Source organism: Heterodontus francisci, chromosome 15 (genome assembly GCF_036365525.1).
Source record: "Heterodontus francisci isolate sHetFra1 chromosome 15, sHetFra1.hap1, whole genome shotgun sequence".
Taxonomy (NCBI): domain Eukaryota; kingdom Metazoa; phylum Chordata; class Chondrichthyes; order Heterodontiformes; family Heterodontidae; genus Heterodontus; species Heterodontus francisci.
This window is the reverse complement of record NC_090385.1, coordinates 30,342,848-30,355,774: the sequence shown is the minus strand read 5'-3', so window position 1 is coordinate 30,355,774 and position 12,927 is coordinate 30,342,848. Positions and strand designations below refer to the sequence as shown.

The window sequence follows — 12,927 nt, the reverse complement described above, 5'->3', positions numbered from 1 at the left end:
CTTTAATTCTGTCTTTTTACCATTAGGCTTATGTTTGTATGCTCTGTCCGTTCCTGTCACACTCTGGTTACCATTACCCATATCGCTACTCTGTACTATTGCCCTGTTCTTTCTCATCAACTTTCTAATTCTCCCCTCATGTGACTCCTCCCCACCACTATTTAATTTAAAGCCCTCTCTACAGCCCTAGTTACACATTCGCCAGGACATTGGTCCCAGCACGGTTCAAGTAAAGGCCATCCCAAAGGTACAACTCCTTCTTTCCCCAATACTGGTGCCAGTGTCCCATGAATTAAAACACATTTCTTCCACACCAATCTTTGAGTTATGCATTCAACTCTGATTTTATTTACCCTATGCCAATTTGCTTGTGGCTGAGGCAGTAATCAAGAGATTATTACCTTTGTGGTTTTTAATTCAGCCCCTAGCTGCTCATAATCCCTCAGCAGCACCTCTTTTAGTCCTACCTATGTTTTTGGTACCCATGTGTACCCATGGCAACTGGATCCTTCCCCTCCTATTCCAAATTCCTCTCTAAACCTGAGGAGATGTCCGTAACCCTGGCACCAGGCAGGCAACACAGCATTCATGGCTCACACTCTCAGCTGCAGAGAACAGCATCTATCCTCCTAACTCTACTATCCCCTACTATTACTACATTCCTTTATACTCCCCCCACTTGAATGGCCACCTGCACCATCGTGCTGTGGCCAGTTTTCTCATCCTCCCTGCAGTCCCTGTTCTCATCCACACAAGCTGCAAGAATCTTAAATGTGTTGGACAAGTGCAAGGGCTGAGGCTCCTCCAGTGCTACTTTCAGGATCCCCATATCTGCTTCACTCGCAGTCGCACGTCCCTGACCACGTCCAAATCTGAAGTACCTATCCGAAGAGGTGTGACTGCCTCCTGGAACAAAGTGTCCAGATACCCTTCCCCCTCCATGATGCATCAGTGTCCAAAACTCAGACTCCAGCTCATCAACTCTGAACCAAAGCTCCTCAAGCTGCAAACAGTTACTGCAGATATGGTTGCTGCTGTGGATCAGACTGCTGTCCACCAGGTCCCACCTGCTACAGAAGCAATACATCACCTGCCCTGCCATCTCTCTATTGTATTTTGTCTAACTAATTAAGTTTTCAAGTTTAGAAATATCACTCAATGATTATTTGCAACTAATTTAAGTAGTTTAACTCATTAAGCTGTAAATTTAATACAGTACTTATATCTCTCCAGTACTAGTTTAAACTATTGCCCTAGTTTAGAGGGGAAAAAAGGAAACCTTTAATTAAAACTCCCCTATCTACTCACCTAATTAAGGTCTCTGGACTTCAGCTCTCAGGCCTTGCTGTCTCCCACTCCCTCTTTCAGACCAGTCTTTGTTCTGCAAAAGGCCAGCACCTCTTCCCTCACTGCACTGAATTCCCTCATTTACCAAATTAAATAAATAGTCTGTCTAGCAGTACTTCACCAAGCTGGACTTTGTGTATTAGCAAAACCTCCTGTATTTATACTAGCTGAAATTCCAGAGACCTGAGTCAGACCCTGCTTACTAGGGAACCAGTTCTAACAAGCCACCCAATTAACTAAGTGTGCAGCTGCCACTAGCAGGCGCCTTATTTATCACTGACTAATACTGAAAGAAACTACAATTTAATGTTAAAGTTAAGTTAAATGCAAAATGCAAACTTGACTAGAGATTAGAAAGAGAGCAGCCCTTAAAATTCCCTCACTTACCAAATTCACAAGTTAAGTAAATATTCTGTCTAGCAATACTCTGTCAAGCTGGACTTCATGGTACTGTACCTTGCCGTTGCAAAGTTTGTGGAAGTGCTTGCTGTTCTTGGAGGAGTTTTGGTGATTCGTTGGATTTTGAAGGCAGTATTGTTGCATCCTGACAAGGAGATGAGAGGGGTTTTGTGCCCTGTGTGCAGAATGCCTGCTAGAGTTAAGGGGACTTGTGTTGGGTTGCACACAACAGGGCAATGGAGCAGAGACTGCAGAGAAGGGAAACTGTGTGCAAAGGGAGAAGTTGGAGGGCTCTCCAGAGAAGGACCTACCCACCAAGTGTATTCAGGAAGCACTTTTCGACTGCTGTAATGTGTGAGATGCCTACAATTCACCAAGGACATTGTCACTGAACTAGGCCACCTTTTTCAACAGGACCTACAGCACACAGCAAGAGCAAGGATGGCACAGCCAGTGGCTACCAAGGTCACTGTTGTCCTCAAATTCTACACAAGTAGATCTTTCCAGGTTGGAGCAGGTGACATAGCCAACATTTCCCAGTTTGCCATCAAGAAGGTGATGGAGATCCTGTGTGCAAGGAATGGAGACTTCATAGTCTTCTCTCTTACCAGAGCCTAAAAATGCACAATTATACACACAGGTCATGGAGAGGATCAGCTCGACTGTAATGTCCTTCTCTTTTTACTTTCCTGTAAATCTCTTCACTTTTTAGTGAGAGCATTAAATAATTTCCTTGCTACTGTTCATGTACAAACTACGCTATCCTGGAGAGTACTGCCTCTTTCACTTCCACCCAGACCAGCATGTGGTCTGTCTCACCTTCCCTCACACTAGAACATAATCCTGCTTACCTCCCCCAACTCTGTCATTTGCTTTCACTCTTCCGTTTGACCCCTCTTTCCTCCTTCCACCCTGTCACATGACCACTTTCACTTCCCTCCTCCCTGTCCTGGACTCATTTGCACTCTCCATCCTAACTAACAATGTCACTCAATGAGGCCACAAAGATAGCTATTGTGGGAATCGGAAATGCTGAAGGAAACAACACCACCATCAAAAATATTAGCTAGTCATTCGTGTCAATGCTATTTGTTGGACTTTGCTATGTATAAATTAGTTTCCATGTTTGCCTACAAGAAGCAATAACACTTTAAAAGAAATTCATTGGATGTGCAGCACTTTGGACTGTTTTGAAGATGTGAAAGGTTCTTTCATTTGTTCTCCCATTCTTTCTTTATCTTTCTTACTCTCTGTTTCTCTTTATCATTTTCAATATCTCTTTCTTTCACACTGGTGTCGTAAAGGAAACTCTTCAGAGGTTGGGGTGAGCCACATTGTTGGGGCAGTATACAAGGAGCTTTATTCTGTATCTAAACCTGATATAGCTGATTTAGGTATGCTTGATGCTGACACTGATTTCCAGAAATGGAAAACATGCCATGTGACCCTGATCATCTTTTATAATTGTTTTAACACAAAAGTCCAAGTGTATCAAGTCTGTGTCCTCAGTACTTGCTCTACGGCAGCGAGGTCTGGACAATGTATGTCAGCCAAGAGCGACGTCTCAATTCATTCCATCTTTGCTGCCTCCGGAGAATCCTTGGCATCAGGTGGCAGGACCGTACCTCCAACACAGAAGTCCTCGAGGAGGCCAATATCCCCAGCATATACACCCTACTAAGCCAGCGGCACCTGAGACGGCTTGGCCATGTGAGCCGCATGGAAGATGGCAGGATCCCCAAGGACACATTGTACAGTGAGCTCGTCACTGGTATCAGACCCACCGGCCGTCCATGGCTCCGCTCTAAAGACGTCTGCAAACGCGACATGAAGTCCTGTGACATTGATCACAAGTCGTGGGAGTCAGTTGCCAGCGATCACCAGAGCTGGCGGGCAACCATAAAGGCAGGGCTAAAGCGTGGCGAGTCGAAGAGACTTAGCAGTTGGCAGGAAAAAAGACAGAAGCACAAGGGGAGAGCCAACTGTGTAACAGCCCCGACAACCAATTTTATCTGCAGCACCTGTGAAAGAGCCTGTCACTCTAGAATTGGCCTTTATAGCCACTCCAGGCGCTGCTCCACAAGACACTGACCACCTCCAGGCGCTTACCCATTGTCTCTCGAGACAAGGAGGCCAAAGAAGGGGTCTCAAGGTGAAGGACGTTAGCACATTTAAAATATTTTTCTTGGACTCCAGTGCTGTTGTATTCATCGATTGCTATTCTTCAGTTTGCAAGGCCAATTTCATAATAGAAACTGAAATTTCCAAGTACGGTAGGGTCTTGTGGTTCCACAGCTGTAAGAGACTCTAAGTGAAGCAGAGCTCTCCTACAGGTGTTTTACCAAAATATTCCTGAGCTGCTTCCAGTTTGCTTTTCCCATGTATTTTTGTGGAGTAAAGAAAGACTGGAAAAGCATGGAAATATTACAATTGTGAGCAAGTTCTGTTGAAGTTTCACACTCAAAACATAAACATTGGGGTGGCACAGTGGCGCAGTGGTTAGCACCACAGCCTCACAGCTCCAGCGACCCGGGTTCAATTCTGGGTACTGCCTGTGCGGAGTTTGCAAGTTCTCCCTGTGTCTGCGTGGGTTTCCTCCGGGTGCTCCAGTTTCCTCCCACACACCAAAGACTTGCAGGTTGATAGGTAAATTGGCCATTATAAATTGCCCCTAATGTAGGTAGGTGGTTGGGAAATATAGGGACAGGTGGGGATGTGGTAGGAATATGGAATGAGTGTAGGATTATTATAAATAGGTGGTTGATGATCAGCACAGACTCGGTGGGCCGAAGGGCCTGTTTCAGTGCTGTATCTCTAAAAAAAATATATACCTTTATTTTTGCTTCAATGCTGACCAACCTGATGAGCATTTTTTGTTTTCATTTCAGATTTCAGGCTGTTCTGGTTATCTTTTTACCATTAGAGTTATGGTGCTGATATTAAGGACTGTTTGCTTTATAGCTAGCTGTTCACACTTTACACCAAAAATACAACTCCCGCCATGTTCAACACATCCATTCTTCCCAAATTGGGGTGCTTACATCCTTTGAGAACACATGCTAAAGGGGAAACAAAGACATTACATACACCTGTACAGAGAAAATTTTAAAGGAGCTTTTTAATTTCCTGTGGCACCTGAGTGAAATAATTTTAAAATTAATAAATTCCATCTCTCAGTGAATATGAGTTCACATGCTGCCCTTTACTACTTCGGCATGATAGCAAACGTCAAACTACTAATGCCTTGAACTTTACAGCAAGCCTTAAACAAATGAAAGAGGACCATGTGTAGGTTTGTTTTATAATAAATCGAATAAGAAGAATACTGTCACTCTGACTGTGAGTACTAATGATGCAACTTGGCATAGTTGACAAGGCATGGTTTTTACTACATCTTTGGGCCTCCTTATCTCGAGAGACAATGGATACGCGCCTGGAGGTGGTCAGTGGTTTGTGAAGCAGCGCCTGGAGTGGCTATAAAGGCCAATTCTGGAGTGACAGGCTCTTCCACAGGTGCTGCAGAGAAATTTGTTTGTTGGGGCTGTTGCACAGTTGGCTCTCCCCTTGCGCCTCTGTCTTTTTTCCTGCCAACTACTAAGTCTCTTCGACTCGCCACAATTTAGCCCTGTCTTTATGGCTGCCCGCCAGCTCTGGCGAATGCTGGCAACTGACTCCCACGACTTGTGATCAATGTCACACGATTTCATGTCGCGTTTGCAGACGTCTTTATAACGGAGACATGGACGGCCGGTGGGTCTGATACCAGTGGCGAGCTCGCTGTACAATGTGTCTTTGGGGATCCTGCCATCTTCCATGCGGCTCACATGGCCAAGCCATCTCAAGCGCCGCTGACTCAGTAGTGTGTATAAGCTGGGGATGTTGGCCGCTTCAAGGACTTCTGTGTTGGAGATATAGTCCTGCCACCTGATGCCAAGTATTCTCCGAAGGCAGCGAAGATGGAATGAATTGAGACGTCGCTCTTGGCTGGCATACGTTGTCCAGGCCTCGCTGCCGTAGAGCAAGGTACTGAGGACACAGGCCTGATACACTCGGACTTTTGTGTTCCGTGTCAGTGCGCCATTTTCCCACACTCTCTTGGCCAGTCTGAACATAGCAGTGGAAGCCTTACCCATGCGCTTGTTGATTTCTGCATCTAGAGACAGGTTACTGGTGATAGTTGAGCCTAGGTAGGTGAACTCTTGAACCACTTCCAGAGCGTGGTCGCCAATATTGATGGATGGAGCATTTCTGACATCCTGCCCCATGATGTTCGTTTTCTTGAGGCTGATGGTTAGGCCAAATTCATTGCAGGCAGACGCAAACCTGTCGATGAGACTCTGCAGGCATTCTTCAGTGTGAGATGTTAAAGCAGCATCGTCAGCAAAGAGGAGTTCTCTGATGAGGACTTTCCGTACTTTGGACTTCGCTCTTAGACGGGCAAGGTTGAACAACCTGCCCCCTGATCTTGTGTGGAGGAAAATTCCTTCTTCAGAGGATTTGAACGCATGTGAAAGCAGCAGGGAGAAGAAAATCCCAAAAAGTGTGGGTGCGAGAACACAGCCCTGTTTCACACCACTCAGGATAGGAAAGGGCTCTGATGAGGAGCCACCATGTTGAATTGTGCCTTTCATATTGTCATGGAATGAGGTGATGATACTTAGTAGCTTTGGTTTACTACATCAGACCCCGCTTATCGTCACTAAGAACATTTATGGCATAAATGTGATGGCAGTTGACTGAATAAGCATTATTATTGACACAATTTGGCACTGCTTCAGTGCAAAGCATTTCCCCACTATAGTCAGCTCAGTGTTACAGATTAATCACAGCAATGACATACTTCTGATGCCAAGATATGACAGAAAAGGCCATTATTTGTTAATTTGAACAAAAACATCCCGAAAAAGGATCTCTTTTGCAGAAGATTGAAATCACCAGGATGGTTTCAATCCTCGTTCTAAATTCAAAGTCCTCAGTATTTCAGGGTAAAATGTGATTTAATATTATTGCAAAGGAAGTTATGGAGAAAAGTTATCATTGCAGTATATCTCTGTGCCCCCACCAACCACCCCACCCGTGCCCCTGCCATCACTTCCCTCCCCCCCCACCCCGCCACCAACTGAAGTCTCTGGACTGCTGAGCGCAGGAAAGAGGGTGAATAACAGGATAAGTGTGTGCCAATGTTGCCAGAAGGAGAAGGGACTGCAATCTCTTGCCCATCCCATGCCTCTTTTCTTTATCCTGTCTTGCAGGGTCCAGAGCAAAAATTTACTACTGTTAACTTGGGTTTATATGACCAGTATACTATCTGAAACAGCTATTTGTGGATCTCTTATGAGGAAACTGGTATATGTTGGAGAGATTGAGAATACATAGTATTATATGTATAAGTGAGGACAAGTCCATTGAAGGCAAAGTGGGGGTGAAATTTGTCTTGGGCAGCAGCACAAGATGGGCAATAATGAATCAGCCACCCATTTGACACTCTGCCTGATTTTCTTTTCTATTTATATACAACAACAAGTTGCATTTATACAGCTCCTTTAACGTCGTGAAACATCCCAAGGCACTACACCAGAGTGTTATCAAACAGTCCGCAAGCAGGACCCTGAGCTTCCGGTTGCTTGCCATTTCAACACTCCCCCCTGCTCTCATGCTCACATCTCTGTCCTGGGATTGCTGCAGTGTTCCAGTGAACATCAACACAAGCTCGAGGAACAGCATCTCATTTACCGATTAGGCACACTACAGCCTGCCGGACTGAACATTGAGTTCAATAATTTCAGAGCATGACAGCCCCCCATTTTACTTTCATTTTTAGTTATTTTTTCTTCCTTTTTTTAATGTTCTTTTTTACATTTTTTACAATCTTTTTTTTGCATTTATTTCATTTCATCTTTGTTTGTTCAGTTTGCTTACCCACTGTTTTTTTTCAGGTTTGCACTTGCTGCTGTTCAATATTCAGTGTATTTACACCTAATCTGTACTAATGCTTTGTCTTTCAACACACCATTAACATATTGTTTGCCTTTGCTCCGTGACCTTTTGGTCAGCTATGTGGCCTGGTCCAATCTAGACCTCCTTTGTTATCTCTTGCCCCACCCCCACCTCCCTTGCTTATAACCTGTGACTTTTCTAATATTTGTCAGTTCCGATGAAGGGTCACTGACCCGAAACGTTAACTCTGCTTCTCTTTCCACAGATGCTGCCAGATCTGCTGAGTGATTCCAGCATTTCTTGTTTTTATTTCAGATTTCCAGCATCCGCAGTATTTTGCTTTTATGTTATCAAACAAGATTTGAAATGCACCACACAGTGCCAACAAATTATTTTCTTCAAATCAAATTGAGATCTGGGATGTGTTACAGATTGATAGGACACAGGATTTTCCAATCAGATGAGACAGAGAAGGGAAGCCACTTATTTCCCAATGGGGACCTTGATAAAGCTTGTTGTCTCAGAGCCATTCTTATGCATATGCTAGCCATGAATTGAGCAGTAGCATCAGCAGAGGCCCAGGAGCAGATTCTTGTCTGCCCTCTCAATTGAGAAATGGAGAGACCTGAAAGGACAAAGGAAGGGAAAATATAAAACAGCCTGGGTAAAATATCAAGAAATATTTTGATAGCGTAGCTCCTTTATTACATTTCATGACATTGAAATTACTGGGCCATTGTATCCCAGCAGCTATAAAATTATATAATAATGAGCTAGCATGCCATGATTTAGTGGGGTAAATGTATCACCAAGCATGCTAGTAAAACTTAATAAACTATACAGATTAGGAAATTTACAGGTTCAATCTTTGGTTTGTCCTGAGTCAGCTAATCTCTACTAGGTAGCAATAAAATTGTCTTCAGCACTTCCTTCCTTCATCTCTCCATGTAAACTTTCCTACCCATATTCACGGCCAGCCCTTTGACCTTGACATCACACATTGCCTCTCTACTTCCATTGATAAAGCCATCTGTGAGCACTTCCTTGTATCCCTCTCCACTCACATTTCCTTTCCCCCTCCCAATCCCACTTCTTTCTGTGTTCACCCCAGAAAAAAACTTGCCCCCAACTCACTTGTGACAGCACTATCAAATTCTCAACTATCTAGCTTTTGAACTTCCATTCACCATGGCATTTCTGAAGTTACCGATCTGCTCAACCATACCTTCAACTCCACCTTTGATGCCCAAGTGCCCATTAAAACCATTACTTGTTCTCACCCTGGCCGTTCTCCCTGCTACGGACCTCATCCCTGCTCATTTAAGTCCAAAGGATACAGACTTGAGCATTTATGGTAGACAACATGTTTAGCCATTCATCCCCATATCTGTTTGGACCACATGTAGTACTATCTGGTCCTGCTCTTATCTGCCAAAACTTCTCACTATTCCAGGATCATCCTGGAATGCAAAGATAACCCCCAACTCTTCTCCACTACAAATCAAATTCTTAAATGCCTGTCTCCTCCACCCTCACTTTCAACAAGTGTGAAGAGTTTATGAACTTTGTTGTCACTAAGATTGAGACCATCTCATCAGCTGCCTCTACTGCTTTCCTCCCTTCACCTAGCCCACTGGGCCAAATTTATCCTAAGGTTCCCCCTTCCCTATCTGAACTGGCATCTTTCTTTTGTTTGTCTCCTATTTCACCTCATACCTTCTTCAAGCTCACCTTATCCACAAGACCCACATCTTTCAACCCCCCCCCCGCCCCGTCAAAAAACACCCATGACCCCTCTGCCCTTGCAAACTACTGCCCCATCATCAACCTTCCTTTCCTCTCCAATGTCCTTAACCATGTTGTTGCCTCCCAAATCCATGGCCACATTTCCCACATGTCCATGTTTGAAGCCCTCCAATCAGGCTTACACCCCAGCCACAGCACTGAAAAGGCCCTTATCAAAATCACACATGACATCTCATGTGAATATGACTGTGGTAAATTCTGCCACCTCAGCCTTCTCGATCTGTCTACAGCCTTTGACACAGTTGACCGCACCATTCTCCTCCAATTCCTCTCCTTCGTCATCCAGTTGAGTGGTATTGCCCTCACCGAGTTCCATTCTTATCTATTCAGTTGTAGCCAGTGAATCACCTAGAATGGCTTCTTTTCCCACTCCCTCATTATTACCTCTGGAATCCCCCAAGGATTGATCCTTGGCCTCCACCTATTCCTCATTTACATGCTGCCCCTCAGTGACATCATCTGAAAACACAACATCAGGTTCCAAATGTACAATGGCAACACCCAGCTCTACCTCACCACCACCTCTCTCAGCACCTCCACTGTCTTTGATTTGTCACACTGCTTGTCTGACATTGAGTCTTGGATGAGCAGATATCCTCCAACTAAATACTGGGAAGACCGAAGGCATTGTCTTCAGTCCCTGTCACAAAGTCTAGCTACTGACTCCGTGCCTCTCCCTGGTCACTGTCTGAGGCTGAGCCAGGCTATTCACAACTTTGGCATTCTATTTGATCCTGAGATGAACTTCCAATCACCGACTCACTTCATGGCCTAGACCACTTACTTCCACCTCCGCAACATCATCCATTTCTTCCCCTGCCTCAGCTCATCTGCTGCTGAAATCCTCATCCATGCCTTTGTTACCACTAGACTTCACTATTTCCACACTCTCCTAGCCAGCCTCCAATTTTCCACTCTCCCTAAACTTGAACTCATCCAAAACTCTGTTGCCCACATCCTAACTTTCACCAAGTCCCTTTCACCCTAGCTGAAATTTCCAAGTACTGTAATCCAGCAATGCTTTTATTTTAAAATTCTCACCTTGTTTTAAAATCCCTCCATGGCCTTCCCCTTCCCCATCACAGTAACCTCCTGCAGCCTTATAACCACCACCCCCACCCGCGAAATCCCTCTGCTCCTCCGATTCCGGCCTCTTGCACATCTGTGATTTTAATCGCTCCACTATTGGTGACCATTCCTTTAGCTTCCTGGGCCCTAGGGCTCTGGAATTTCCCCCTTAAGCCTCTCTGCCTCTTTCCTTTTTTCAGGCATTCCTTAAAACCCATGTTTTTGACCAAGTTTTCAGTCACCTGTCCTTATGTGGCTCATGTCAAATTTTGTTTGATAACACTCCTGAGAAGTAGCTTGGACCAATTTACAATATTAAAGGTGCTATATAAATTCAAGTTGTTGCTGTTGTTGTTGTTGACTATTGACCTACAATGATAATTCTGGTTGATTTCATCTTTTCTAACTTCAGGGACATTGAGGCCAAATGTGGCACACTATTATTATGTCTATTGCGACTGACGAACTCAGCATAGATCAGGAAGCCAACTTGAAACGTTCCTTGTCTGTATGGTTCAGCTAATTTACTGGCTATACTAACTGAGCTACGGGACGAGCACATTTGCATTTTTTTTTACTTATACCACTTTAAATGCAAAAACTGTATTGACCTGAAATATTTTTGACTATGTGCCTAGCAATTGAATAAGATTTTAAAATAGTCAAGCTTTTTAAAAACAAATGATAGAAATCCTTTCATTCAGAGTTTTTTTCTGCTGGTCTGTAGAAATTTCCATAAATAAGAAATATTCTCAGTGCCTTTAAAGTATAAAAGATTGAATAAAATAATAGGGCAAAATTGTTTCATTCGCAAGGTCCTTTCACTCATAGTATATTCATGTATGGGAGAAAGGGGATAACGTGGGCTAACTAAACAATGGATAATAGGCACATGCTATCTCTGTGACTACACAGATTCCTTTATCTAGTGTAGGTGGAGATGAAGGAGTCGGAACTGAATACTGTTTTGTTAGTGCAATAAAAGGAATCGTTGTATGCAAATATAATATGTAGAACGCTACAGACCATATGATCACCAATTACAAAAGGCGTTCGTTGGGTTGATGCTGACACGGAGGAATTGGCAACTTAATTGATTCTTTTTCTTTCCAGAACTGAGTGGAGATGAACTGGCCAGTCTTCTACACTGTTCTCATCGGGGTGAACAAGCACTCGACCGGGATCGGACGGATATGGCTGTCTGTTCTGTTCATTTTCAGGATCATGGTGCTGGTTGTGGCTGCAGAAAGCGTCTGGGGCGATGAAAAGACTGGATTCACCTGCAACACTCAACAGCCAGGTTGTAATAGTGTCTGCTACGATCAGTTTTTCCCCATCTCCCACATCAGGCTTTGGTCCCTCCAGCTGATCCTGGTGTCCACTCCCGCCCTTCTGGTGGCTATGCACGTTGCCCATAAGCATCATGTGCAAAAGAAGATTTTCCGGATCAAGCAGCTCACCGGAGAAGTTGGGGAGATGGACATTGAGCAGGTGACCAAGCGCAAAATGCATATCATTGGGTCTCTCTGGTGGACCTACGTGATCAGTATCATCTTCAGGGTGATTTTCGAAGTTGCCTTCTTGTACATCTTCTACTTGATCTACCCGGGCTTCAGGATGATCCGCTTGGTCAAGTGCCATGCCTTCCCTTGCCCCAACACAGTGGATTGCTTTGTCTCCAGACCCACCGAGAAGACTATCTTCACCGTCTTCATGCTGGTGGTCTCTGGCGTCTGTGTGCTGCTGAACATAGCAGAGGTGGGCTACTTGATCATCAAGGCTTGTGTGAGACTGTGTCAGAAAAAAGAAACGAGATCCAGTAAAAGTGCATTTTACGGGCGTAAGTTTCCACAATTCAGACCGAATGAAATAAACGAGTTGCTGTCAAATCATGAATCTGCATTCCTGAAAAACAGCAAAATGAACGCTGTTAGGAAAAGTACCTCTAGTAAAGATGCTTGTAGAACCGCTTGAATTTAAAAACATACCTTCCCTTGTGTAAGCATTGTGTTTAAAGGTACCATTTTTATTGGCTTAAGTGCCTTCCCTCCCTCCCCCACTACCTTTTCCTGATCCTTTTCTGGTCTATTAAAATTTATTTCATATTTTTTGAATGCACCCTTCCCATCCTCAAGTTACAATGCTATTCCTGTTATAAAGCAATTGGACCTGTACATATTACAGCATATACCCTGTTGCTAGGCATTCACTACAGCATGCATCTCACTGGAAGATGCCAAGTGCTCGGTTCTCAAGACCTGTGTTAAAATAAGTCTGCAGTGCATCAGTCTATGAATTCTATAATTATTTCGCTAATTTACATATTTTTTCAATAATCTCTATTGCCAATCGTGGTCTGAAATCACAGAA

General features: G+C 44.0%; 1 protein-coding gene across 1 annotated transcript in view; it reads left to right on the top strand.

Annotated features, from left to right (window-relative positions):
• The window catches only part of LOC137377404 (uncharacterized), a 74,270-nt gene extending 61,739 nt beyond the window's left edge, over window positions 1-12,531 (top strand). The window contains exons 17-18 of the mRNA XM_068046984.1: window positions 8,852-9,037; window positions 11,678-12,531. Of these exons, the coding sequence (XP_067903085.1) occupies window positions 8,852-9,037; window positions 11,678-12,531 (1,040 nt within the window). The remainder of the gene's footprint in view (window positions 1-8,851; window positions 9,038-11,677) is intronic.
• Window positions 12,532-12,927: the final 396 nt, after the last annotated feature.